The following is a 27045-nucleotide window of genomic DNA, read 5'->3' on the forward strand; positions in this document are numbered from 1 at the left end:
CCTATTTCCATGTCTAACATAATTGATTGAATAATGAATTAAGTCGCCAATGTGTAAATGCAGTTTGGCAGCACACCCATGGATCCTGAGATCTGCATGCTTTACTTTACTTTGAGTGCTCTGATTTACATTGCTGAAATGTGGAACAAGGCTGATATTTAGCCTAGTCGATTTTTCCAATTTGATGCCTCCCCTTATTTGGTGTGAGATTTATTTGCACCATATGGGCTTATGTGAGACCTGGCACCAACAAAAAGGAAGGAATTGTTTTACTGCCTATATCTAGACAAGTATAGCAACATGTAGTCAGAAACTGTCGTGACTACAAAATATTGCTTGCGAAGTGTAATTATAGGTGTTTGAGTAAATGACAAGTAACATCATATGAATGGTGGTGGCAGTCTAGAGGTCAGGGTCAAACTTTGGCTCAACAGGCTGTCATTACAGAGTAGGCGAAGTTGAGCTCTGATTGGTGGGATTACAGAAATAATTCAGAGATTCATATCTTAGAATATATAAAGGCTCAAAGAAGGAGAACAATCATAAAATGATTCACTGCCATTCAGTGGGATCATTGTGGGTTGAAGGGAAGGCAGGCTAAGTCGTTAGACCACGCTTGATTGTTTTTCCCACCGCTCTGGGGCTCAGGTTTTGTGCACCTCACATCATCATCTGCATTTTTATGCCCCGTTTCATGGAACGAGGAATTTCTAAACACCCGCCTATCCATAAACACCAGCTTTGCAAAGTTCCAAATGACTGGCCTTTTTTTCTATCACAGAGCCGTCAATTATGGTAATCACACAGCAATTTTGCAGAAAGTAGTTTTCTTTGGCAATTGTTCTTCTGTCTCTGTTGCCCTTGGTGCAGATGCTATATGACTGTCAGAACTGTCTTGTTTTTTTAGTCAGTTCATCATGTATCTTTTTATAGCTCTATTGTCTTTAATGGTCTCCAGTATATAATTCTGCAGACTTGTTTAAACTGTTTTGAAGTCATATAGTGCTGGTGAACTTAACTGAATTGAGAGGTACTACATAAAAAAATAGACTATAAGCCCACTGATTACTGATTAGTATTACTCCTCTTAGTGTATATCCTTAGTGTATACTTGAGAACTGTAGCGCTTAAGGCCGTACAGAAGCTAAATTAGTAGGTCAGAGTAAGGGATTAGTTACCTTTTACCCAGGACGACTTAGTGTACAGTAAACCTCCATGCTTTAATAGCATGACAAATCATTACAATGTTACAAAGGGAGAGGATATAGAGGCCTATCGAAAATAGGTTTAAGACTTTCATGACTATGACCCAGGACTGTGCTTGTCATGCATTAATCCAATTGGAAAATAGTGATTGAAGTTGTTGCTATTTGCTTTACAAAGCAAAATACTTACAGGTTTTATCAGGTAAAAATGACTCAGTTGAAATCTAGACTTTTTACGACAAGCAAATGTAAAGCTTTAGGTTACTGAGATATCTAATATCCACCTACTGCACTCTGTTACAGATAAAACCAGACAGCAAGATGACAAGATCAAGTGAAAGCTAGTTTGCGAGCTGGTGATGGCTTTAACTAAAGCTTCTGGTAGCTGCAACTGAAAACAAACCGAGAGAACATTGGTTCGTTGATGATTAGCTCATTAAAATGAATGTGATGGTAAAAACAGGAAACATCAGAAACTTTCTTTTTTTAGATCTAGCAATGCATTGTGTAGTTATAATGACATGGAACGATGAAAGAGCACCTTTGCCTGTTGTTATTGCACACTGACACCGTTTACCTGTGGGGTAGTCCAGGGGGAGAGGTTAGATTTTGCCATGGGAAAGCCCAGCAGCTTCCATAATTGGATTGCAATCCGTTGTGCTTCTTTTACGTGGTGAATGTGGGCGGGCTGCATCTCACTGAAAATCCAGGAGTCTCATCCCTTTAGTACAACAGGCTCCTTAGGTGTGGCATTTGGCCAGCTCTGTCTTTAAATACCCACAGGGCCACTCAAGTTTCTATATGCGTCCTTGCTGTGAGGGCACACAGACAAGGCGTCAAGTTAAGAGGGCATTGGGGACAACCCTTCCAGTCATTAACCTAATTAAGCGTAGGAGGACTTCGGTAATCTCTTCCCTTCTGAAGTTTTTAATAGTCGATACAGAGCCATAAATATAGACTCAGAAAGCTAAAACATAAAGTTTAGGTACATCTTTAGTAGGTCTTCAGCTATGTAACTGATATGCTTGAGTCTTTTCACTGACTTTGAGTTTTCTTGATTTGATGTTCTAACAAACTGCTAAACAGCTGTAGTATAGCATTTAGCTTATTATAGCTAAATAATAATTACATATAGGCAGTGTTGGGTAAGTTACTTTAAAATAGTAACTTAGTTACATTACTAGTTACTTCTCTCAAAAGTAACTCAGTTACTTCAAGTTACTCGTTACTTTCAAAGTAACTAGTTACTAGGAAAAGTAACTTTGGTTTTACTCAGAATTCTCTTGTTAATGTGTTTCTTCCATAACTTTGCCAGTCTTCTAGCTTGCTTACTTGCCACAAGTGCACTGTGCCACCTACCAATAGAAAGGATATGATAACGTGCATATTTCCACGAGAGAAATCCCACGCCTGGACCGTCATTGACTGCTGCCATGATTCTAGCCTACGTCACAGAGTCATGTGCGCCTTTTACATCCAACACAAAAACTGCAGTCGTGGTGCTTTCGATTGTACTCAGAACTCAGAAATTCTGCCTTCTGAATAGGAAGATGTAGGTAACACCAGACTGCAGATGAGCTGCATACAGGGCTGGACTGGGAAAGAAAATTGGCCCGGGCATTTTGACTAGAAACTGGCCCACCATTATAGGAAAAATCATAAAGCCTTTGAATGAAAACAAACACTGTTGTGACAGTGATGTTCACTGTTCTGATGGTATATATGTATCAATCTATCAATCGTTTGTTGTAAGATTCAGATAATTATTTTTTAAAAGCTAGATATTTTAAATGAGAATAAGAAAGAAAAGTATTTCTTTGTGCCCCCCATTCCCTGTTAATGCCCTACATGCCCCCTTGGCCACACTTTGCTAGATCCGCACCTGCACAGTTAACAGCTGTCAGCTACCTAAAAAAGGATCCTGGTGTTATTTGTCTCTCAGAAACAGTTCATAACTTCCCTTCAACTCATTCATGTCACCTAAAAGGTAAACCTGTTTCTCCATCACCTGTTCAGCTCTGATGATCCAGTAAGGACATCTCCTGGTTTCATCTTCATGTTTCCCTCTCACCAGATAACCAAACCATATCATGACCAGCAGCTTTTTTGCAGCTGTGGCTCCAGCAAACATCAGCTGATACTAGAAATTAATATTAAATAAATTCTAACAACAGCTGATCAAGCTTAAACGTGCTGCTGTTGTTTAGCGCGACATCCGCTGGTTTCCTCTTTCGGCGCAAAGTGGGCGATAAACAAACAAGAGAGCCGATCAGCTGATCATTGATCAGTTTCATGATTGAAGTAGAAACGGGAGAGGGAGGGGGAGAGAATGAGAGAAGAAGAGGCAGCTGTGCAGCAAAGACACAGAATAACTCCAGCTTTGTGCCTTTTTCATTGTAGCTGAATTACGGGACAAACTGTTCCTTTTCACCTCAATACGAAACGCGTAATATTTTCTCTGAATACCAGACGGGACGGTTGGCAACTCTAATAACTTATGAACAAAATAAGGTTCAACATCATTAACTTCATAGCACCCACCCAGCTGTATAGAAACCCCGTCATGCTAGCTAGCACGCAGTACGGAAAAAGTCAGAATAACGAAAATAAACTCCACCTAAGCTTGGTTCATATCTGACCCAGAGAGACTGCAGGTCATAACTTCTTACCTGAAGTTCAGTTCACACTTGGACCGGCGGCCGCCTCGGGTCTCTTTTCCTTCTGCGTCCCTTTTCCTTCATCCACCTGCTGCCTCCACCACTTGCTAATGTTACTGAATCTGTGGAAACTCCGCGATGCCACCACACGAAGTAACGAGTAACGACCCTATCTAAATCCCAGTAACGAGTAACGCGTTCCTGATTTTGGCATAATAACTAGTTACCGTGCTCGTTACCACAATAATAACGTAGTTACTGTAACGCGTTACTTAATAACGCGTTAGTCCCAACACTGCATATAGGGTGCAGTGCAAATGTATGTCTAGAGCCATCCCTCATTTCTTTACACACACACACACACACACATATATATATATATATTAGGGGTGCAACGATACACAAAATTCACGGTTCGGTTCAGTTTGATACTTTGGTGTCACGGTTCGATATTTTTTCGATACAAAAATAAATGTTCATGCCTTTTTAATTTGTCATTTATTAAAATTATAAATATATATTTCAACTCAAAAGTACAGTTTTTAAATTTAATGTTGCTGAAACAACAAAGTAATTTTGTAATTTCATCTTTGGAAAAGAGAGTTTATTACAGAGAAATGGCTCTTTCCAAACTAAAAGCTATACTATCCGCTTCTTCTGGGCTATATTCTCAGCAGCACATTAAACATATCAGGTCCCCATAAGGAGAATCATGTGCTAACGGCTGTCTAAATGACTCGGGTAAAGTTTGTAGCATGCGTGTTTGTTGTTTTTGTCTGCTTCCACTTGTCTTTGCACTAGGATGCTGTCGGAGTAAATGTGCAGTCATATTCGTTGTGTTCCCACTAGTGCTGTCAGCGTTAATCTCGTTGAAATGACGTTAACACCACAACACGGCAAATCTCCGTTAACGAGCTACCGCGGTTCGCCCCGTGCGTGGGGCTGGACGGTCAACACGTTAACGAGCAAACTGCGCTAACACACTAGTTCCCACCCATGTAATTGAGCATTGCGTGGCACATCCAACATACTGTTTTACTTTTGTCCATGACGCGCTTACCTTCAGGGTCATACGTCACATGAAAACAAAAATAGCTCCAAACGCCAGATCTGAATGAGGGTGGGGGAGGTTCAATTTGCCATGTTGCAAGGAGAGCTTAACTTCTGGTCGTGTCCAAATTCATGGGCTGCATCCTCCTGAGGACCCGGCCCACGTACCGCAAAGGCCGGGTCCTCAGGGTAGGCCGGAAGTAAACAGCTGGGGAAAATGGACGGTCTAGCCTTCTGATTAGCGTCACCTTCTGATTAGCGTCACCGCTGTCTTGGTGGAGTTTAATAAACTGCTCCTTGCTATCTAAAATATAACAGGACACTGGCGTAAATTCTCGACTGTCTCATACTTCTGTTTAATCAGTTTTCTGTTTGACAATTATTCAGCTGTGTGAAAACCACCCGAGGGATTAATAAAGTTTTATTTTATCTAATCTAATCTAATAACTTTAATCTCAGCCAAACCGATTCACTCACGAACAAACAAAACACCGAAAAAGCCCAACAATAACATTTTTAGGTTGTCTAAGTGGTTTATATATTACGTTTAACCTGAGTAGCGAAAGTCTGCGGTGATCTGTAAATGATGTACCGGGAGTTGTGCCGTTCTCGGTGGCTTCAGTGACCCTCGAGCTCCCGACTAGCTATTGAGCTGGTGGGTAGCAGACGTCTCCGAAAACGTCGAAGCACTTTTGCAAATATGCGATATCTCGATAAACCGAGCACATATTTCATGTTTACACAGGTACTTTCTCACCTGAAAATATGTTAAAAGTTTATTTTGTGACCCAGAAAGATTAGTAAGAGTAATTTTACAACTTCTTAGTGGCCACCATTGTTGGAAACTGGAGTTTGGCTGGGCCGCGCTATGAATTCTGGGATATGGTAGGCCACAAAGGACACACCTGACCCATCCTTCAAATTCGGGGAAAAGGAGGAAGCATTTGTCGGCTGCATTCGAAGGAGTCTACGGCTGTTTCCCAATTCAGGGTCTGCACGCTTGAAGTACGCGCACTACGCGTACTACATACGGTGCGTACGAGAAGTGCGGAAGTGAGAGGCTTGTGAAAGGGAACGGTCTAGCCTTCGTCGCGCTGTTCAGGTTGCCTAGCAACCATGATACTAACTGCGAGAAACGTGACATACATGAAGGAGAAAGGAGATGTGACATAAATGAAGAAGAAAAATGTTTTGTTGGTCATTCATTTTTGTCATGACATCACTTTGATTAGTTGAGTATCTGAGGCTGAGACCACAGGACTGTAAAACATGATTGTTGGGCTTCATTTCTGTACTGAACAGTCATTTAAGATTAGTTAGTAAATAACAATTAGCTGATGTTATTCATGAGACTAAAATCATCTCACTGTGGTAATGTAAATATAATATGGCCAATATTATAGTATTGTCAGATTATTATTTTATATATATTTTATATATATATATATATATATTATATATATATATATATATATATATATATATATATATATATATATATATATATATATATATATATATATATATATATATATATATATACACACACACACGGCAGCGCGGTGGCACGGTGGTTAGCACTGTTGCCGCACAGCAAGAAGGTCCTGAGTTCAATTCCAACACCAGGCCGGGGTCTTTCTGTGTGGAGTTTGCATGTTCTCCCCGTGTTTGCGTGGGTTCTCTCCGGGTACTCCGGCTTCCTCCCACCGTCCAAAGACATGCAGCTTGTGGGGATAGGTTAATTGATTAATCCAAATTGTCACTAGGTGTGAATGTGAGTGTGAATGGTTGTCTGTCCCTGTGTGTTAGCCCTGCGACAGACTGGCGACCTGTCCAGGGTGTACCCCGCCTTTCGCCCTATGACAGCTGGGATAGGCTCCAGCGCCCCCCGCGACCCTGAAAAGGATAAGCGGAAGCGAATGGATGGATGGATATATATATATATATATATATATATGTAGAGAGAGAGAGAGGGGGGGGCTTTAAAACAAAGTTAAGGCTGAAAGTACAAGCATCACTAATGTCACACAACTTTGCCGACATGTGGCCAACAGCAATGTTTTGCAATGTCTTCATTATTAAACATTCGCACATAAATAAGTGACATCATATTCAGTAATTACTTTTGACAGTTCATTCTTCGGCCGCTCCCTTCTGCCGTATTTTTTTGCCGTATTAATTATCCACACCCACCGCCGCGCTATGAATTGTGGGATATAAGGGACCACGAAGCGTGCACTGGACCACGCTTGATATTTGGGGGAATCGACGGCGCATTTGGAGTATGCATTTGAAGTACACTTCGAATTGAGACAGCCGTCGTCACGTGGCGGTGACGTAACCGCACTTAAAATGCGGACTTCAAGCGTGCAGACCCTGAATTGGGACACAGCCTACGAATTTGGACAGCCTTCGGCGCGTCGCTGTGATGTAATCGGTCTACAAATGCGGCCTCAGGAGGATGCAGCCCATGAATTTGGTCTGTCTCGCTAGCTTGCCCTGCGCTCAGTGAATCTGCATTCGACTACTCTGCCAAGGCTGCACTGTCGAGCGCAGATCCACTGAGCGCTCAGCACAGACAGCATCGTCAGAAGAAAAGTTGATAAAATAAATTAAAAATTTTGTATTGTTCGATACATATGCGTACCGAACTGAAAGCACTGTATCGAACGGTTCAATATTGATACGAATATATAGATATATATCAAAGTCAATATTTGGAGAGACCATTATTATTTTTAAACATATCCTGAGCTTTCTTAAGAACGTCTTCTTCTAATGTCTTTGAGGACATCCTTAAGAATAGCTCTCCAGGCTTCTTGAGGGACATTCAAAGCTCATCTTAAGATGTTAGTTGCCTTATGTTACATTTTCTGTCAATTGATCCTGCAATGCTTCCACAATGCTCAGGTGCAGACTCTGAGGAGGCCAATCAATGACTGCTAGTGTTCCACTGAGTGATTTTCTATCTCGGTACGCTTTTACTGCCTCACTGCAGCCCCAAACTATGACAGAGGCACCAGTATGTTTTACAGATGGCTGTAGACACTGACTATTGTAGCTTAATCCTGAACACCTCTGTACATACGGACAACAACTTGAAGCAAACATATTAAATTAGGGATTCGTGACTCTACAAAACTGTTTGTATGCTGCTGACTTTTCCTTCCAGTTTTTCTTGTTCCTCCATTTGTCCAGTTTCCTCAAATGTGTTAAGGACACATTGCACACCATGCTGAGATATACCACATTTTTGCTTTATAGTCTTTTAGGAATCACCTTATTGAATCAAAAATGGTCTTTTATACATCAAACTGTGTTACCTTTTGCATTTTCTATTGATTAAACTAAAGAAATGGAAACAAATTATTTATTAGGGCGCCTCTGTCAGTGTGCCCCAGGGCAGCTGTGGCTACAATGTAGCTTGTGTGTGTAGTGTGTGTGAATGGGTGAATGACTGAATGTAGTGTAAAGCGCTTTGGGGTCCTTAGGGACTAAGTAAAGCGCTATACAAATACAGGCCATTTACCATTCTCAAGAAAGTATAAAAAAGTCAAGATACAACTGGTTCTTTGCTAAGATGTCTAGTATGCCAAAACTTACTTTCCATGTACTGTGGAAGTTCAGCATTTAGCTCTACATTGCACCTAAAGATAATACTTAATACATCTAAAAGTTTTGCATTTAGTTTATTTTTGCAGACAAAAAACTTTGCAGACAAAAGTGACAAGTATGGTATAATGGAAAATGCCAAAGTCTTGTGCTCAATAAAAGTCTTACAGTCTTGCTTTAAGAAAAGAAAATCGTGGACTGCAAACTCAGCAATCTTGATAATCTCGATAATGAGTGAATTAATTATCCCCAAAATAAACAGAGCCTCTTTTTGTTTTTTTAAATTGAGATTAAACTTTAGCATAAAACGCTGCATTGGACTGGAAAATCTCCACTGTGTATCATAGTAGCTGGGATTAGCAGACAGGAAAATAAATATAGGGATCGACATTCACAGGAGGGCTTTTTTGTTTTTGTTTTTTTACTCACAGCTGCCAAATTTGAGAGGGCAGGCGTGGGCATCCATGGGAAAATCCTCCAGCTGCATGGGGCATTCTGCTGATATGGTCAATCTAAGACAAAACATATATAACACAGTAAGTCACTTATAGTGTAACATGGGGTGCATCACATCTTTTACTCAGCTATCTATCATAAAGGGAGAGATACAGAATAGAAGGGACCTGAAAACACACATTGTTTGAGATATTTATTGTTTTTTAATCAGTGCTATCAGTAGGTGAAATTGCCAGGAAATTAATCACATAACAGTAAAATGGTGGTGTACTCTCATCACTTGCAAATCCAGCAACTCTCCCTTAGCACACAAGTGACAATACTGCCACCTGGTGGTCAGAGGGCTTGGTTGTTCCCCCACCAAAAGAAAAAAAAAAACTGAGGTTGCTTCAGTTTTGTTTTCTTCTGAACTGACCTTAAGGCAAACACATTTTTATTATAAACAAATGAGAGCATTAGCATGATTTGATGATGTTCATCAGTCACCTTCCACTCATTTTAAATCCTCAATTAACATAACGACAGTTTTTTTTAATGTTTTATTTGTTATTGGGTATTCACAGTCATCCGAGACATGGCGTTATCACTTCAACCGCTGTGACGACACCTCTCTGTGCCCTGAAAGAGCAGCCAGATTAATTAAATCAGGCATAAAAACCAACAACACACAAAACATAATTATCTGTCCCAGATTAAATCAAATCCCTCTGGGTAGTTCCACTCTTTGCGTGATGACAAATAATAACAGCACAGCGGTGATGTGACTACAATGAGGTTAATGAGCTGAATGAAGGATAAACTAAGTGCACACAAACATACGTTTAGATGAAATGACTCGTTTTACTTGTTTTCTGCTTTAGCCGCTCATGCATACCTCAACATTAGTCACAGAGTAGCAGCTATTTTTCCTCTTAACTGAACTCTATTATAATCTTTCTGACAAATGTGTCACTGAGGATGGCGCGCAATCCACACGGGACGTGTTTTTGTTTTACGCTCCAGTACCCCCTGCCTGTACAGTATGCGGCGACTGCAGGAGGTTTCCCAATTATATCATTAAGGTGAACAAAGCAGAACAAAGTGGGACAGGAGGCCACTTCTGCCCTTCTGGGCCTAGCGAAGGCGAATGTTTTGTGGCGGTGGGGGTGGGGGCTCGGTTTGCTTTCCACATCAGTGCAGTACCATCCAACTGTGTCGACACAGCTCGAGGGTTCTCTGCGCGGAAGAGGAAAGAGTGTCTTTGGGATAAATAAATGAGAACATGGCTGTCGGCTATTATACCATGTTCTAATTATTCATGTAGCCCCATTAGCCAGGATGGCTGTAAAGAGAACAGAGTCTAACTCGGTGCCTTTAAAAGTCAAAAGCCAGGCATCTCATTGCGGATCTAGTTTAAATAACGGATTAGACTGACTCCTGCATGCCTTAAAGGCAGGCATGGGGTTGAACTTAAAGCCACGCGTCGCACAGAAGCAGACCAACACATGGCCGCTCACACAGCGATGGGAAATCTAAAGTTTCTGGTACGCCTGAGCTTGCAGAAAAGTTGGAGAAGTCGGACAACAGAGCCAGAGAGTCCAGGAGCTTTATGCTGTATTAACCACCAAGGCACAATGCCACACCAACTGTCTTGTCACACTAAAAGGCACATTTTGAAAACTTCTTGTATATCCTACAAGGGGGGGGGGGTAACCCGAAGAACCTGCTAACTCTCCTGAAACCTCTCCAGCAACTGTCGGATGTTTGTGGGCTAGTCTGCTTTTGTACTGGGAACAGAAAAATCTTGTTCGGCTAAAAGTTTTTCTTGATAGAAGGAGTAAAAACTCAGAATTTGACACTGAAAGAGGCTATCTGAACTATTTTAACCATAGAAGCTAATGAAATACTTTAATATACATTGTCCGACTTCTCCAACTTTTCTGCAAGCTCAGGCATACCAGAAACGTTCGATTTCCCATCGCCGTGTGAGCGGCCATGTGTTGGTCTGCTTCTGTGCGACGCGTGGCTTTAAGTGGCCATCGTACAATGCTGTGATTGCAGCCATTCCCCAACTGTCTCCGAACGGTACTCATGGCCATTAATCATTGGTCTGTGATCAGTGGGTTTTGGTCAGTGGTTGTTGATCAATGGTCATGAGAATTTGCAGAATTAAGATTAAGGAACTGACCTCCCAGCCCATTGTTCCTTCAGTGGGCTGGTTTCAGTCATTATGCAAATGTACTGTTTATAAGATTGGGGAAACCTGCAGTCAGCTGAGACTGAAGAAGTCACTTGGATGAGTGACGAAACGTTTCTCCCACAAAACGCTACGTCCAGATGAACAGAATCAACTTTTTGGAGATTTAATATAGTCCCTCACTCTAGTACCACAGTACTAGTTTATTTACTGGCAAAATTATGTAAGTCAGATTTATTTATACATAAACCACTGGGGAGGGTACCCTCTAAGGTACTGTCATCATACCCTTGGCAGGGGGTACTTATTGTGCCCTGTTTTATATATGACAGAGACCAGTTTTAAACAGCTGGTGACAATTTAGTAGAAACAATAAAATCATTACATTTTTAAACTATGCCCCTTCATAAATGTGTGACCTCAGCCATAACCCTAAGTGCCTCAGCACTCTGGTGGATGTTAAACGCCAGAGGAAATGGTAGAAATATTTCAATTTTACAGTTTGGGACCACATATTTACTTTCTGGCCATCAGAAAAGTACATATAGATACTTTGAGGTCCACTAATTAGCCCTGCGGGTAACATCAATGTGGACGGATGGACAGGGACTTTCACTGTACCCATAATTCTGAGAGTGTTTCATAGTTATATAATCAATATAAGGTGTGAAAAATAACAAAGGAAGAACAGTTGAAAGTGTTAAAACGTAAAAAATACAGTTTGATAAGAACCTGCCATTACAATTCATATAACATATTAGTGAGTGTGGTGTTATGTTCAAATGATTAGTCAGAGAGTCTATAGGCAATAGCAGCACATCAGCACAAATGATAATGGCAACTGAGCTGTACCTAATGACAATGGTGTGCAATGCACTCCCTGCATGAGTAATACAGAGCTTCCATACAGCTGATGTAGCAGCCTATCTGGTATCTGGCTATAATGATAATAATGCATTAAGTTTGCGGTGTGCTGACAGACGTGGCATTTTAAGAATTATCCATGGAGACAAATGCATTGAAATTTGCTCTGTAAACCCGGCCGCTTCTCCGCTGAGTAATGCTTTTCAAATGATGCGGTGCGCAATTGCATTTAGAGGAGAAAACTGATGAGCTTCCATTGACACCCATGCATGTTGCTGAAGAAAAAATGCGGGGCGTGTGTAAATGTCTTATAATGTGCAGTTATGTGAACGGCAGTATGTCTGCACCTCTGTTTATTGAGTGTATTAATCTGCTGTATACATGGGGACTGACATGTTCAATACACTGAGAGTGCAAGAAGATGTGAATAACTCATAACTCCACATACTGTGTACAATATTCAATATTATTTATGTTATAATTGGCCTTGGTGCAGGCCATGACTTCAAAAGCAAACAGTCTGAAACTGAGTGCTATCTAATTATCAGAATCCTGAGCTACTTGTACACACTCTGACCTCCGTTTATATTTTGGGCATGTTTAGCAAGAGGATTTTCATGATTTTGTAATGTTCCAATAGAGATTAAAGCTCTTAAACAATTGACTAGTTTCTGTGACTATATATATATTTATTTTCCTTGTTGGCTCCAAGTGCTTGCTGATATGCAATGACAAAAGAGCCACAAGAAAATGAGGGCAATCTACTTATTGTAGAAGCTGTTTGTCAACCACCATCAAAAAACATATTTAAAGTTAATAGAGGCCAGAACAATCTATCTATCTAGATAGATAGATGTGTGCCTGCACATGTGATGTGACAATAAAAAGTGATTTGATTTGATTTGATTTGATTTTAGAGAGCTAGATAGATAGGTGTCCAGCTAGCTAGCTATTGCAGTTAGCTGTTACCTTAAAGTACCCTGATCCTGATGTTTTCGTGTGTGTGTGTGTGTGTGTGTGTGTGTGTGTGTGTGTGTGTGTGTGTGTGTGTGTGTGTGTGTGTATAATATGGAAACCTGCACATGGTTAAGCACTGCTGGTAACGACAACTGTTCAGTTACAATCACACGATTAAAAGCAGGCCTACTGCTGCTTCTTTTCTACTGTGACAGAGGATCTGATGCCATTTTTAGATTCAACAACACACTTGCACAGTTACATTTTTTTCCATTTGAACATAAATGTACGTGTCCATACATTTCCATCACTTCACACTTACAGAGATGAACCAGTCACACAACCCTTTACTTATTAAGCTCTGAGGTCAAAGGTTAGCATCATGTTAGATCTTACAACCTGCTTCACACCCGCAGTGTGTGTGTGCTCTTGAGTTGGTTCATGTGTGTTACGTGTGAATGTGTCCTCTTTTGGAAACGTATATATGTCACCGGCGGCTGCATACAGATAATCTGCCCTCCGTGCTGCGTTACTCCCCCTGCGGGTGTTGCTGCTATCAGATGAAGTGCTCTCATCCGTGATGGAGTCTCTGTTTAAGACCTGCAGCTGCAGTGACTTCTGAGAATGAGCACAGAATTATTTTAATGTACTGGTCGAAAGGTCACTCTGTGACCTGCTAACAGGAAAATGATAATTTCTCTGTCGTAGGGGTGCTTTCACTACGCTTTCTTTCCTCATTTTTAAAGCTTAGACTACACTGGTGTTTATCCATATCTGCTAGTGGTTTAGCGCATAGCGATCACCCTTTTGGAGGTCTCTGTTGGCCTACTTTTCCTTCCTTTCTGGCTCCAACTTACCAGTAAATTACTGCCAAAAACGAGTTCACAACAAGGACGCTTTTTCATAATGAATGATTTCCCTGAAAAGAGATTTGGTCTGTGACTCTCAGCATTAGCAAAAGGGAAAAAAATTAAAGGAATAAAAGTGTTTAAATAGGCTTACTGCTGGTATGAACGATCTCTATGAGGAATCGTACCTCTCATTGTCCACTGGATGTCAGTATTCTCCTGCAGGCTGAGTCGCATATCAATTTTTCTACATTCAAAGCTTTATTGTGTAATATTGGCCTTGCTGCTGTTGTCTGGTCTAGTATTCAGTAAATGATGAAGGACAGATAACTATGAGGTTCACTTCAGAATCCCGAGAAACCTTGAGCCTCTGTACGGCTCTGTACGGTTTTTTGATCATTTGTTCTTAGTCACGGCTCGTTATACAGGGAATCCATCATACCTCATTGTGTAAAGCAAGGTGCCGTCATCCTTGAGCCTCAGCAGCTTGTTGGGCGTGGTCATGTTGTGAGCTATAGACTTCTTGCCGTTAAGAAAGAAAGTATCTGGGGTCCAGATGTTGCTGGCCAGCAGGTTGTTTAATGGCAGCATCTCCATGGGCCCTTTGAAGCACAGGCGCTCATCCTTCCAGCTCTGACGGAAGAACACGTCTATGGTGTACTCCTAAGGCGAACAGCAAAGGGGAAAAAGATCCTGGTTGGGTTTTAAGTGAAGAAGCGCCCAAACGAAACATGTAGAAAATATAAAATCAACCTTCTTAACCTCAAAACATCCACCAGCTACTAAACCACTTGTCTTGGGTTAGGTTAGTATCATGCATGTTTGACACTGCATGTGAAATCCGCCTGTTTGGTATGTGAGTCAAACGAAACCCAATCACAAGTGACCTGGTGGATGTCAACCTGAGATTAACGTCATCGTCGCCAATGACCTCAAACCTAGCTTGGAAGTCTAACCCTGGATTTTGTAGAAAAGCAAAAAGTCCTTTTTTGGAAATTTTTAAAAAAAATAGTTTCAGATGCATGTCTGTTAAAACGGTTACATTCTTTATCCCCTGATTACAAACCTGTGGGGAACAATTTAAAAAAAGAAACATCACAGTGTTAACAGGTGCAGTTTGCATTATTAAACGGGATTAAAAAGGAAAAAAATATGAGAAGATATAGCCGTGCGCTGTGCTGTGAGTAATCACGTGCAACTGGCTTGTGTACTAGTGTGTCAGCTCAATGATTACTGTATCACTGAGGATGCTAAAGGGAACAGATCTTCCTCTGGCTGTGTTTTTAACCTCTCAAAGCAAAGTATCATATTTAATACACCCATTTTGTCAGTTTTTCAGATTCTACGTCATCAGTGTGATTTTTTTTTTCCCCTGCACAAAACCTAAATAAACTGAATAAAGATTTTTTTTCTCACGTTCAAAATGTGACATAAAGGACAAGCTAAAAGGAAAACAGATCCTCCTGTATGTCCTCATAAATCGATGAAGACTTTTCAGCGATTGTGATTAAACACGGCGGCGTTTAAATCCATCTTGAGTTTGCTCATGTGTGAAATATCAACTCGCTTTGAGCTCGGAAAAACAAACGAGCAAGACACTAAAACAACATGCCAGCCCGCTGAATGATAACGGCGTTATCGGGCTCACATATAAGCTTTTATGGACTGTAGAAACATTCAGGTCTCCTGCCGCAATTAATCAATCAATCATGCTCCTCTGACAAAGTAGCAAGTCTGATCACTGCTGTGTCAAAAGCGTGCCAGGGATGGAGCAGGGTGTAACGGGAGATTTAATGAAAGGGGAGATTTAATGCTTTCTACTATCCAGGTAGAGCCTTATAGTTCGTAGGATTAATAAAGAGATGATTCATTTCAGACAAGTTGGAATAAGTCTATGGACCGACAAGAGTGCCAAAAGGAAATAAAAGAATACATCATTAAAGAGCCTAAAACTTGGTATAGTTATAGCTGAGAATTGTAAAGAAATCATACTTAATCGCTAACATTAGAAATGCAATAGGAATTTCTAACTAATAAGAAAAGACGTCCCCATCCTGCACATGGTACGGCTAATATCATCCATCTATCAGCTAGTTACACTGATTCTTATACATGTCTTTGGCATTATTTCTAAATGCCGATCTACCAATAAATCACAAGCATAAATAGAGTAATTTCTTGTAAATTACTTCTAAATATGATTTTGAACAGTGGTTAAAACTACACCTTTAAACAGCCACTAAAAGAGGAATGGGCACAACCTTAACCTTCACATTAATATTAATAATGGGGACTTTTAATAGTAAACATAGAAAGAAATGAAACACAGAAATGACTACAAAGGTAAAGCAGTACTTTATCTCAAAAGAACGGCCACACCGTTCTGTTCTGTTCACTGCGACTTGCGCCCTTTTATGCTGCTCATGGTTCTTTGCTTGTAAATGTCTCAAAAGATTCTCCAATCTCCACTGTGCGCTGTGACGTCTTTCACCCATATTAATGGTGCAGAATATTAAAGGCACGGCACATACAAAACTAAAAACATCCCAGTTCTTAAAAGTGAAACCCACTGGTGACCGTTAAAATGTTCGTCTGACGTGCTTTTGAACGTGCAAGCTTTCCATTCGATTTGGATGCATAAAAGTGAAGTCCATTCACGCCTCGATCACACAGTTTCTATATTTAAATACACAGAAAAAAATTGTAGTCTTTATTCGGAGTAAATAGTTTAATGACCTTTTCATCAAAACCGAAGCTAGATCAATCCCAGATAATGACTGATGCAATGGACTCGGAACAGCTAGGTATCCCAGAATGCATTTCGAATGAAAACAAAAGCAGCAGATGTTACAGTCTGCTGACAAGCTGCAGTAACAGTTTCAATTATTTGGTGACGCACTGCAGCACTACAGCCATGAAATAATTAAATATGTTTTTCTTTTTCTTAAATAAAGTGAATCAATATTTTGATTATTTATGTATTCAATAAATTATTTATGCAGTTAATAAATTATTGATTGATTGATTTCCCATTTGAATGAGTTAACGACACATTTCATTCATTATTTAATGATGTAGTTATTCACTTCATTTTGGCACTCTTTGTGCTCCATACAGGCCAGTCACGCTGCATTAAAAGTTTAAATCACCCACATGAATTTTGCCTTGTGTCCAAGTAGCCAAAAGGAGCCAATCTTCAAAGACACAACTAGGACATGAGCTCACTTCCAGAGAACAGCAGGAGCCAGAAAGCGGTAGTCGTCTCATAAAATGTAAATATATGTTTCCATCTAAAAATACCGACAGTTGCCTGGATGGGCTTTGGAGACGCTTGTATGTGTGTTTGTCCACCTTAGCCAATCTCTCTCTGTAGTGTTTGCTGTGGATGAACTCACCATCTCCGTGTCAGACACGGGGCCAAAGCTGGTGACAAAAATGTTTGTCTTGATCTCTGTGACATTCTCTGTTGAGAGAGAACAGATGGAAACAGGGTTTGGAGGTTAAAGAGAGACACTGAAGAGGCAGCTCTTCACTAAAAGGGACACAAGTGAACAACCCATCAGGAAGGACGTCATAATTAATGAGCTGCTCATTATTATTTCTTCATAACTCCTAATGCGGGACTTTCTAGCATTTATTAACTACTCAAACAAGACAGGAAGTCTATGGCATCACTGCTGATAACAATCTTTACAACAGCAAATTATCCATTAGTTAATATGATTTTCTTTTTCTGCTTGTTTATGACACGTGACTTTTTGCTTATTATTTATTTCTTATTGGCAGTTATCATATTATTTGCCAATAGGTTGATGCCTACCATTACCAGATGATATATTTCCCAGATTTGGCACACCCAAGTGAAAATCTTATAATAAATGCGTGTAATTTGATTGCACAGAATGTGGCTAAAGTGCAGCCTAACCCTAACCCTATATAGGTGGACTTGGTGGATGTTATGCGGTTAATCAATTACTGATCAAATCAGTTCTTCCTATTCTTGTGTAATTCAGCATATATACTATTTTGTCCAACCACTGTCCAGTTTCTATATCATAACGGACATAAATTCATTTAGATGCCCTGATTACAAAAATAATTTTCTATGGATATACAAATCACTAGTTTTACATCTTAAAGGTATAACATTGTGAAGCAAATAATGCTCAGATTTAATGTTAATATATGCAAATGGTTAGGATCAATTAAATCAATATTTAACAATAGTGTCAGCATTTGAACCCACCTCCCTATGCCCCTCTCAATGGCTTCAGTGTGGTCACTCAACACGAACCACACAAAGCAACCTGGATTCATGATTTCTCTGTCAGCGGATTCCTTCTAAAGATGTTGAGGAAAAACAGGCAACTTGTTTCTTTCATTTGTTCCAAAATCACAAAACTCTCTGAATACCAATGTGGACCAGGGGAAGCTGGGCTTGGTCACTCTGTGCAGAGTAGCTTGTTGAATGAAAGCCTGAATATATATTTATAGGCCCTCTTGTCAAAGGTAGCAACCGTTACCAGGATGTGAGAGAGGACGGGCTATTGCAATGACACATCAGGCATGTGGCATGAAAACAAAAATACAAAAAAGCCCTTCTTTCCTTCTCACGTGGAACCAGAGGCGGAGCCAGACATTTGAAACACCCGGGGCTTAGCCCAAAGAGTAGTATGCATGTGGGATTTTTTTATTTTTTATTTTTTTGGAAAAAAGAAAAAAGAATGACTTCATATAGGGAAAAATATATATATATAAAATATATATCACATGTGCAGGACACCTTAAACTAGTTTTTTAATTAAGCAGCAAGGCAGAACAAGGTCAGGGCTGCATCAAGACACGAGGACTAAACCCCAATTCAACCAGACCCAGAACTGATCCAGAATTAAAAACAGGACTACAACAGTTCAAAATCAGGACTACTGAGGACTTAACCAAGACAGAACCAGAATCAGAACTAGATGATAGCACTAAAAATCTTCATAGACCTGCACTACACTTATTTTTTTAATTCTACCAAAGTACACTATTTAGATTGAGAAAAGTTTATATAATTATTCAGCCTTGTTGTGCAAACAAGCCTGCAGAACTTAATAAATACAGAATTTGAAAAATAACAAACCTAAAAAGAAACACTAGGTACGAGATACATGAGGACCTATGATACGGTGATACTTTTGGTAAACAACCATGTGACTAACATGTGTGTCTCACCTGCTCTTGTTCATCTGTTCTGTCCTCGTTCTCCTCTCTCTCCCTCTTTGTGCTGACAATCATCAAATATACAGTTGAAACCAGATATTTACTCTTCAGATAAAAACACTTTTTTAATTGTAACATCAAATCAGACTAAATGTTTATTTTTTTTAGATTGATAAATATAAAAACATATTTGTTAACTTTAAGAGTAAAGAGAGAAACTGTCTGTATTTCTTAATTGCAAATGGCACCAAATTGTATTCAAACTTGAGCCACACTTATGGAGCTCCACAGTTCTGTTCCTGGTGTTTTGGTTGATCTCTCTTGATTTTCCCATGTCAAAGAAACAGGCTCTGTGTTTTGCCTTATATGCATCCACAGCTGTGCCAGCAATTTACTCACATGGACTCTACTAACCTATCACAAGCTTCTTCAGCTCAGAATGGAATCGTCTGGAGTTTTCTTATTAATTAACAATAAATTTAGTGTACATGTACTCCTAAATTTGATGAAAGTGATAAAAATAGCTCTGTCTCTCTTTATTCTGAAATTTAACTAATTCAAAATATATTTCAATATTTATCTAAAACAAAAGTTTACTCTAAATTGATGTTGTACAGTAAAAATATTTTATGTTTTCTCCCTAAAGTGTATGTAAATATCTGGTTACAAATGTGAATATCCTGCTGTGTACTGAAACCCCTCTTGTTTTGCATAGAAATATACTGAACAACATACAAAGCATAATATATAAAATAACATTTACCTGAGTTTTTTCTTTGAAAGAACCCTCTAATGTCCATTCTTATGTTTCAGTACATAACTGAAACCGATTTAGTCGGGGAGGGTAAGAACTGAAAATATGAAATAAACACACGTAAGCTAAGACTCTAAAAAAAATAGCATTTGTTCGGCTTTTCATTTTGCCATTTGTTGATTCACTTGAAGAGCAAGTAACGTAATATTGGTCAAGTGATCAGTTTCATATCAATCTTTCGTGATGCACCGTCATATTTACATTATTTGTACAGTACGAATGATTTGCTTTGGTACCTGGTCAAACTTAAGCTCTCCTTAGTATGGCTGGCTCCGTCTCTCCAACAGCGCACTCACGGGCAGCAGCTGCCCCGCCCCCTCGCTCAGTCGCTTAGTGCCTGAGCTTGGATCATACCAATATCAGGGGGGGATTCACGCACAGTCGTAAATTCCCACAGTGTGCACTATGTGCTTCGAATATTGTGTGTACTTTTTGTTTTATACAGTTGTCAGCCAGGCATCTAACTATGAAAAAATTACACTCCAAAATACCCCGGGCTTCTGACAAAACAACCCGGGCTTAAGCCCCGTAAGCCACCCCCACGCTCCGCCCCTGCGTGGAACAAGTAGTGTATATACGTGACCAACAAGCCTAACCAGACCAGTGTCAGGAGCTTGGCAGAAATTCAACGGGAAACAGCACGACTGCAGAAAGGAAAAATCAAAAGCTTTCATTTCAAGCATCTCCATCTCTGAATGGCAATTTGTTGCCTCTCAAGGTTATCTCCTGTTGCCAGGGTGAGAAGTGAATAAAAACACCTCAGCACACAGAATCGAGGCCGTGTTGAGGATGGCTTGATTGATTTGCTTGAAAAAGAGACAGCCATATGCATTCGCGGGGAACACAGGAAACAAAAGCACCTGACAACTGCATGCGTGCACCTTCACCTCGGCTGACACGGGGGCAAATTCCACATCTGCTTGCACAGTTTCAACCCCCGTGTACCTGCCAGTCTCCCAGCGTTCTCCAATGAATCAGAGCATGAAATCACAGCAGGAAACCAGGCTTCCCCTGGCCAAAGTAGGGTTAGAAGGTTAGCACAGTGGGAGGTTCAAATGTGGCACTATTGTACTAAGACTACTAAATGTTCCTTTCAAAAAGAAAAAAAAAGAAAAACACAAAATAGCTGGAAGCAAACCTCCGAGCCCTGGCCGAAGCCTGTTGTCGTAACCGTCCAGGAGCCCATCCAGGATTCTGGTGAAGACTGTGCTGTTGTCGTTGGTGCCCACCTCCTTCTCAGCTTCTGGGGATGACTGGCAGAGACTGAGAGAGGAAGGAAACAAAAGGAAGCAGACCTCAGAAACACAACACAACACAATTGTTGTGATTAATTGGCTTGCCGCATTAACGGCAGGCTTGTTGCGATTAATTATTGAACACAAGCGCTGCCTCAAATCTACCAGTAGAGGTAATTAAGGGTTTGACATGTGATCCAAATACAAACAAATGAGTTCTTCCTTTAAATACAGCGGGGGAGCGAGGCAGCATGGAGGATCTTTTTACAAAGAACGGCAAGCGGCGAAGAGAGGGAAACGCACAAAAGGTCATAAACGGGGTTTGATCGACTTGGATGACAGTGGACTGCTGACAGATCTTCCTGCTTAAGCGGCATTAGAGCACAGAACAGCTCGGATATGCAATCAGTCAAAGGGAGCGGGATCTAAAAATTCGAAGTTGCTTTGAGTCACCTGCAAATAGAGGCGTAAAAATCTGTCACAATGCTTTTGACCGCAAAGCAAAACTGAACTTAGCCTTTTAAAAAAGTTCAAAACCTTCCAAAATGAACACAATATCGAAAAAATGTGAAGTAACAACTGCTATAGCGTTGTGTTCAAAATATGTATTTCGTTATAAAGATAAAAAGTTGTACTTGGGTTTAATACCAACTTCTACCATACGATAGTATAGTGAGTCACTTAGCATCAGATTCTGTTCTGATTCTGAATTCAATAGTTGTTTACTTGGTAAATACAGGGCCAGTGTCACGGTCCGCTGTGACAGACCGTGTGGAGAGTGCGTGGAGGACTCAGGTGCGGACACGAGTGACACGGGAGTAAACTTTAAACAAAAGCGAGCCTTTTATTGTGGCTGGTAACGCAAGAGAAACAAACAAGAATAAGGGCAGCTCAAAAGCAATAACTAAACAGAAACCTAAACTGGGAATGAACTAAGGTAAGGCTATGAATACAACAGACCGGGCATGGAAACATGGAGGGTGGGAACACAGACGACGCGACACAGACTGTATGAAACACAGAGACTAAATACACATGAGGGATGATCAGGGGAAGTGGATGCACACGGGGAACACAGGTGACACTGATAATCATAACAAGACACGGCAGGAGTGAACGTAACACTGATGGGAGATGGGCAAAGTAAAACAGGAAGTACACAGAGGTTCAAACAGGAGGAGAGAGAGCACGGGGAGAACGCAGACATAACGGGCTGGGGAAAACATAGAATAAAACACAAAGAGAGACGAGGGCTCATAAATACACAGAGGGGCACACAGGGGGTAAGAGTCACGAAGGGAAAACACATAAGGAACAACGTAACAGATCAACCCAGGAAGCATGGCCTAAATAAAGAACAAAATACAAAAATACATGAAAACTAAGAATACTGGGCCCACATGGCCCAGGACCATGACACCAGTATTGCCAAAGCCGATACCAATAGCAATACTTTTAGCATATAAAAGCAGCTTATGTAGGGGATACTAGTAAATCTTGATTTATGAGATAGATAATCAATTTGTAAATTCTAACACATTTTAATGACCACTAGAGCAGTGTGATTTTTACTTTCCAAAATAAAGAGTTAACACAGAAAAACACACTTTTCAGCTTTTCATGTATTTTAAAACTGGGTTTTTTGGAGACCGGGAACATAAATGTGCCTGTCCCTGATGCACTTTCAGTAAACTTCTGTTCTATAGATCATAAAAACTAGACATGACAGTCAATTCGCAATAAGAGATGGTTGAGGTATATTTTTCCATTTCCAAAAAGTAATTAATTTGACACAATTCAGTGGGTTAGATACTGAACTTAGAGAACAGAAGCAAAGTATCGATCCTATCCCACTACTATCGATCAGATACCAATACATGCGTTGGTATCATTCTATCGGTCTGCACATTGGTATTTACAAATGGCACAACCGGAAACATCTCAGCATGCTGGAAGGTGTTGAGTAATTAGAAAAAGTACCTTTAGTGTCATGAATCCATTTACTTTTTGGGAAAAAAAGCTATATATAACTGTTAAACTTTATTATTATTATTATTATTATTATTATTATTATTATTATTATTAAATCTCTTTACCTGTTTTGACATCTGCAAAGAAGCAGGAGAGAAACGAGGAGCCTTGCCGTCACTTTACTGTTGAGAGCTACCACACACACACCCAGAAGGAGACAAAGAACAGAATAAAAAGGGCATCACAGAATCAATAAATAACACAGAAACAACACTGAGGTCAAGGATTCTCCATAAGGCCAGACACGGGAAAAGTCTTCACCTCACTGCATACAGAGAGCATTACAGCAAACACTAAATCAAGCAGCGGGACAATCTCTGGTTCATTTGGCGGGGGGTGAGGGGGGTGCAAGGTGCAACTATTTAATATTAAACAAGAATAACTAATTAATTTTTTGGTAAAAATTCCAATAAGGAAAGAAAGAAAAAAACAACTCGGCATGCTCAAAAACACCACATAGGCTGGTAAATAAAAGAGGCTCATAGAGAGGCATGTTTCCTGCAGTATCAGTCCCATTGTGTAAAAGCTTCCACTGCGTTCCAATCCAGCCTATTACAATAAACGGGCCACCCCCTATTATCCCATCCCTCTTCTCCACCTTTCCCTCACTCTCCCCATCACCGAAAAAAACCCATGAAACTCACACTTGTTTGTCTCATCAGAAGGAAAAAACAGAGAGGTAACGGGAGGAAAAATAGGGGCTAACCTGCACGAGGATCCATGACCAGCAAGGTTTGGTTTTTGTTGCTTTCTTTCCAAACAGCGACAGGAGGCTTTGGGGTCTCCAGTCGGCGAAACTGGAAGATCGCGGGTCCAATCACTAAATTCCCGTGCTGGTCGGCTCTCTCTCCCCTCCTCCTTCTCTTTAGCTTCTTTCTGCTCTCTCTCTCTCTCTCTCTCTCTCTCTCTCTCTCTCTCTCTCTCTCCTTCAATCAGCGCTTCCCCATCAGCAGCTGTTGTAGTAGTCTGTCTGCTCTGCTCCTCCTATAGGCTTGACCGCCTCGCTTATTCTTTAGTGCCTGCTGCGCCGCGTTTCCCGCATCGCCTCCAGAGGTGTTGCAGCAGCAGCATCACACTGGGTGCCTCTTCGCTGGTGTCCACCGACCTCGGAGGAGACCGGATTCGCTCCACATTTTTCTTGTCTCTGTGCCCTTTCCTGTACCGCCTACTGCCGGTGCGAGAGAACGAGAGAATGAAGTGCCGCAACAGAGGCTAATAATTACCAAATAGGTGCTCCCCATTGGTGGGCTGGAAGGAGGATGCGCAGAATTCCACATCATCCATTAATGAGGATGTGAAAGAAGCATGCAATATATGGGAGCTCAAACTACTTCCACGGACTTTTGCACCTGAAACGTCACACAGTAGCAGCACACTAATGAAATCCTTTAACCAGGATTTTAATTTGGCCTCTTTAGCTTTTGCTATTTCTTATGAAGAAGTGCCTGATTTCAGTAGTTTAGTCAATCTTTCTAAATAGCCTATTTGTTTGAACTACTATATGTAGCCATTAGCTAACAGCTGATCCTTCTAGCTAATAGTAACAATTTTATACATGTATTTTTAGACTGCAATTTGGACTCTTAGCCTATTTTTGTTATGCTAGCTGTGTGTTATCAATACTTACAAATATTTCACTAAAACAGCTTAATTAATAACTTGTTACTATTGCAGAGATTGTTTTGGGGATTTTTATTATCTGTATTTAAAAAGAATTTGTTTGTTGGTTGGATTTGTGCTACCTCCACTGTCCACTCTTTTAACCCTTTCATTTCATCCACCTATATGACTATTTAACAGTTTAAGTTGTGCCTTATAGTTAGTTCACTTGCTATCCCAACATATTTGTATTTATAGTTGCTGTAGCTATTCTGTTTATTATAGATAAAGCAAAAGAGACAAAGTTCTACTGGGTTTTGAAATAAAGTCAGGTTTTGAAAAATCAATAATTGGTTTATTAGGTTGGCCGGACAAGTAAAACAACATGATAAATGTGTATAATTACAGAAAGAGCTTTCATTGCTCATACTGTCCTGTAATTGTAAACTGTACAACTTTCATTACAGGGAGTGCAGAATTATTAGGCAAATGAGTATTTTGTCCACATCATCCTCTTCATGCATGTTGTCTTACTCCAAGCTGTATAGGCTCTAAAGCCTACTACCAATTAAGCATATTAGGTGATGTGCATCTCTGTAATGAGAAGGGGTGTGGTCTAATGACATCAACACCCTATATCAGGTGTGCATAATTATTAGGCAACGTCCTTTCCTTTGGCAAAATGGGTCAAAAGAAGGACTTGACAGGCTCAGAAAAGTCAAAAATAGTGAGATATCTTGCAGAGGGATGCAGCAGTCTCAAAATTGCAAAGCTTCTGAAGCGTGATCATCAAACAATCAAGCGTTTCATTCAAAATAGTCAACAGGGTCGCAAGAAGCGTGTGGAAAAACCAAGGCGCAAAATAACTGCCCATGAACTGAGAAAAGTCAAGCGTGCAGCTGCCAAGATGCCACTTGCCACCAGTTTGGCCATATTTCAGAGCTGCAACATCACTGGAGTGCCCAAAAGCACAAGGTGTGCAATACTCAGAGACACGGCCAAGGTAAGAAAGGCTGAAAGACGACCACCACTGAACAAGACACACAAGCTGAAACGTCAAGACTGGGCCAAGAAATATCTCAAGACTGGTTTTTCTAAGGTTTTATGGACTGATGAAATGAGAGTGAGTCTTGATGGGCCAGATGGATGGGCCCGTGGCTGGATTGGTAAAGGGCAGAGAGCTCCAGTCCGACTCAGACGCCAGCAAGGTGGAGGTGGAGTACTGGTTTGGGCTGGTATCATCAAAGATGAGCTTGTGGGGCCTTTTCGGGTTGAGGATGGAGTCAAGCTCAACTCCCAGTCCTACTGCCAGTTTCTGGAAGACACCTTCTTCAAGCAGTGGTACAGGAAGAAGTCTGCATCCTTCAAGAAAAACATGATTTTTATGCAGGACAATGCTCCATCACACGCGTCCAAGTACTCCACAGCGTGGCTGGCAAGAAAGGGCATAAAAGAAGAAAAACTAATGACATGGCCACCTTGTTCACCTGATCTGAACCCCATTGAGAACCTGTGGTCCATCATCAAATGTGAGATTTACAAGGAGGGAAAACAGTACACCTCTCTGAACAGTGTCTGGGAGGCTGTGGTTGCTGCTGCACGCAATGTTGATGGTGAACAGATCAAAACACTGACAGAATCCATGGATGGCAGGCTTTTGAGTGTCCTTGCAAAGAAAGGTGGCTATATTGGTCACTGATTTGTTTTTGTTTTGTTTTTGAATGTCAGAAATGTATATTTGTGAATGTGGAGATGTTATATTGGTTTCACTGGTAAAAATAAATAATTGAAATGGGTATATATTTGTTTTTTGTTAAGTTCCCTAATAATTATGCACACAGATATCCCCCTAAAATAGCTAAAACTAAAAACAAACTAAAAATTACTTCCAAAAATATTCAGCTTTTATATTAATGAGTTTTTTGGGTTCATTGAGAACATGGTTGTTGTTCAATAATAAAATTATTCCTCAAAAATACAACTTGCCTAATAATTCTGCACTCCCTGTAGACACTTCTTCACATTTGAGCTGTCCAGTTGACCGGACTGGAGTCTTTGCCTGGCCGATTCTGGCCCCCTGGCCTTATGTTTGACACTGTTTCCACTGTTCACCCATTCCAAGTTATAAAATGTGTCATTATTCGTGACAGTAACTATGAGTAACGAAGTGAAATGACTTGTGTGTCCATATGTGTGAAGAGTCTGCGACCCGCATGACAACACAGACTGGGGGCAAATCACTGTGAGAGAAACAGCATTCGGTCGGCTTGTTTAACCCTGAGCCACTAAAACAAGCGCTCGCAAGAAACACGTCAGAGTAGTTATCATCCTGACGA

At 40.5% G+C, this 27045-nt stretch overlaps 2 protein-coding genes and 1 long non-coding RNA gene across 6 annotated transcripts in view; 1 reads left to right on the forward strand and 2 right to left on the reverse strand.

The window, feature by feature from the left end:
- The window catches only part of LOC101488117 (gamma-aminobutyric acid receptor subunit alpha-5), a 48402-nt gene extending 24109 nt beyond the window's left edge, over positions 1-24293 (reverse strand). For both annotated transcript variants that reach the window (XM_076880771.1, XM_004552595.4), the window contains exons 1-6: positions 23817-24293; positions 23176-23242; positions 20983-21107; positions 17221-17288; positions 14268-14488; positions 8954-9036 (exon numbers count right to left, since the gene is read on the reverse strand). In XM_076880771.1, coding sequence (XP_076736886.1) covers positions 8954-9036; positions 14268-14488; positions 17221-17288; positions 20983-21107; positions 23176-23242; positions 23817-23832 — 580 coding nt within the window. In that variant the 5' untranslated portion in view covers positions 23833-24293. The remainder of the gene's footprint in view (positions 1-8953; positions 9037-14267; positions 14489-17220; positions 17289-20982; positions 21108-23175; positions 23243-23816) is intronic.
- LOC101487468 (gamma-aminobutyric acid receptor subunit beta-3) overlaps positions 1-27045 on the forward strand; it is a 94981-nt gene that overhangs the window by 11978 nt on the left and 55958 nt on the right. The window contains exon 2 of one of the 3 annotated variants that reach the window (XM_076880770.1): positions 8956-9060. The exons of the other annotated variants lie outside the window; for them this stretch is intronic. The gene's annotated coding sequence lies outside the window, so the exon portion shown is untranslated. The remainder of the gene's footprint in view (positions 1-8955; positions 9061-27045) is intronic. 3 annotated transcript variants of the gene reach the window in all.
- On the reverse strand, positions 19043-20392 carry LOC143415206 (uncharacterized). The gene is made up of 3 exons (XR_013095843.1): positions 20081-20392; positions 19794-19881; positions 19043-19094 (listed from the first exon to the last, which is right to left on the reverse strand). It is a non-coding gene; the product is annotated as an uncharacterized LOC143415206 (long non-coding RNA).

The sequence above is a fragment of the Maylandia zebra genome, linkage group LG23 (assembly GCF_041146795.1).
Source record: "Maylandia zebra isolate NMK-2024a linkage group LG23, Mzebra_GT3a, whole genome shotgun sequence".
Taxonomy (NCBI): domain Eukaryota; kingdom Metazoa; phylum Chordata; class Actinopteri; order Cichliformes; family Cichlidae; genus Maylandia; species Maylandia zebra.